At 76.4% G+C, this 403-nt stretch overlaps 1 protein-coding gene across 1 annotated transcript in view; it reads left to right on the top strand.

The window, feature by feature from the left end:
* Positions 1-403, top strand: part of MN1 (MN1 proto-oncogene, transcriptional regulator) — a 48,086-nt gene that overhangs the window by 2,216 nt on the left and 45,467 nt on the right. The window contains 1 exon segment of the mRNA XM_027771577.1: positions 2-402. Coding sequence (XP_027627378.1) covers positions 2-402 — 401 coding nt within the window.

Below are 403 nucleotides of genomic sequence, written 5' to 3'. Positions count from 1 at the left end.
CGGCCTGGTGCAGGGCGGCCCAGGGGGCGGCTTGGCGCAGCCGAACTTTGAGCGCGAAGGCGGCAGCGCGGGCGCGGGGCGGCTGGGCACTTTCGAGCAGCAGGCGCCACACTTGGCGCAGGAGAGCGCGTGGTTCCCAGGTCCGCACCCGCCGCCCGGAGACCTGCTGCCCCGCAGGATGGGCGGCTCGGGCCTGCCTGCGGACTGCGGCCCGCACGACCCCAGCCTGGCGCCTCCCCCTCCGCCTGGAGGCTCTGGGGTGCTGTTCCGGGGTCCTCTGCAGGAGCCGCTGAGGATGCCCGGAGAGGGCCACGTGCCCGCGCTGCCCTCTCCCGGCCTGCAGTTCGGGGGCAGCCTGGCGGGCCTGGGCCAGCTGCAGTCGCCTGGATCCGGGGTGGGGCTG

Source organism: Tupaia chinensis, unplaced genomic scaffold (genome assembly GCF_000334495.1).
Source record: "Tupaia chinensis unplaced genomic scaffold, TupChi_1.0 Scaffold000226_1, whole genome shotgun sequence".
NCBI classification, from domain to species: domain Eukaryota; kingdom Metazoa; phylum Chordata; class Mammalia; order Scandentia; family Tupaiidae; genus Tupaia; species Tupaia belangeri.
The sequence above is the reverse complement of the archived record's forward strand: the minus strand, read 5'-3'. Positions and strand labels throughout refer to the sequence as shown.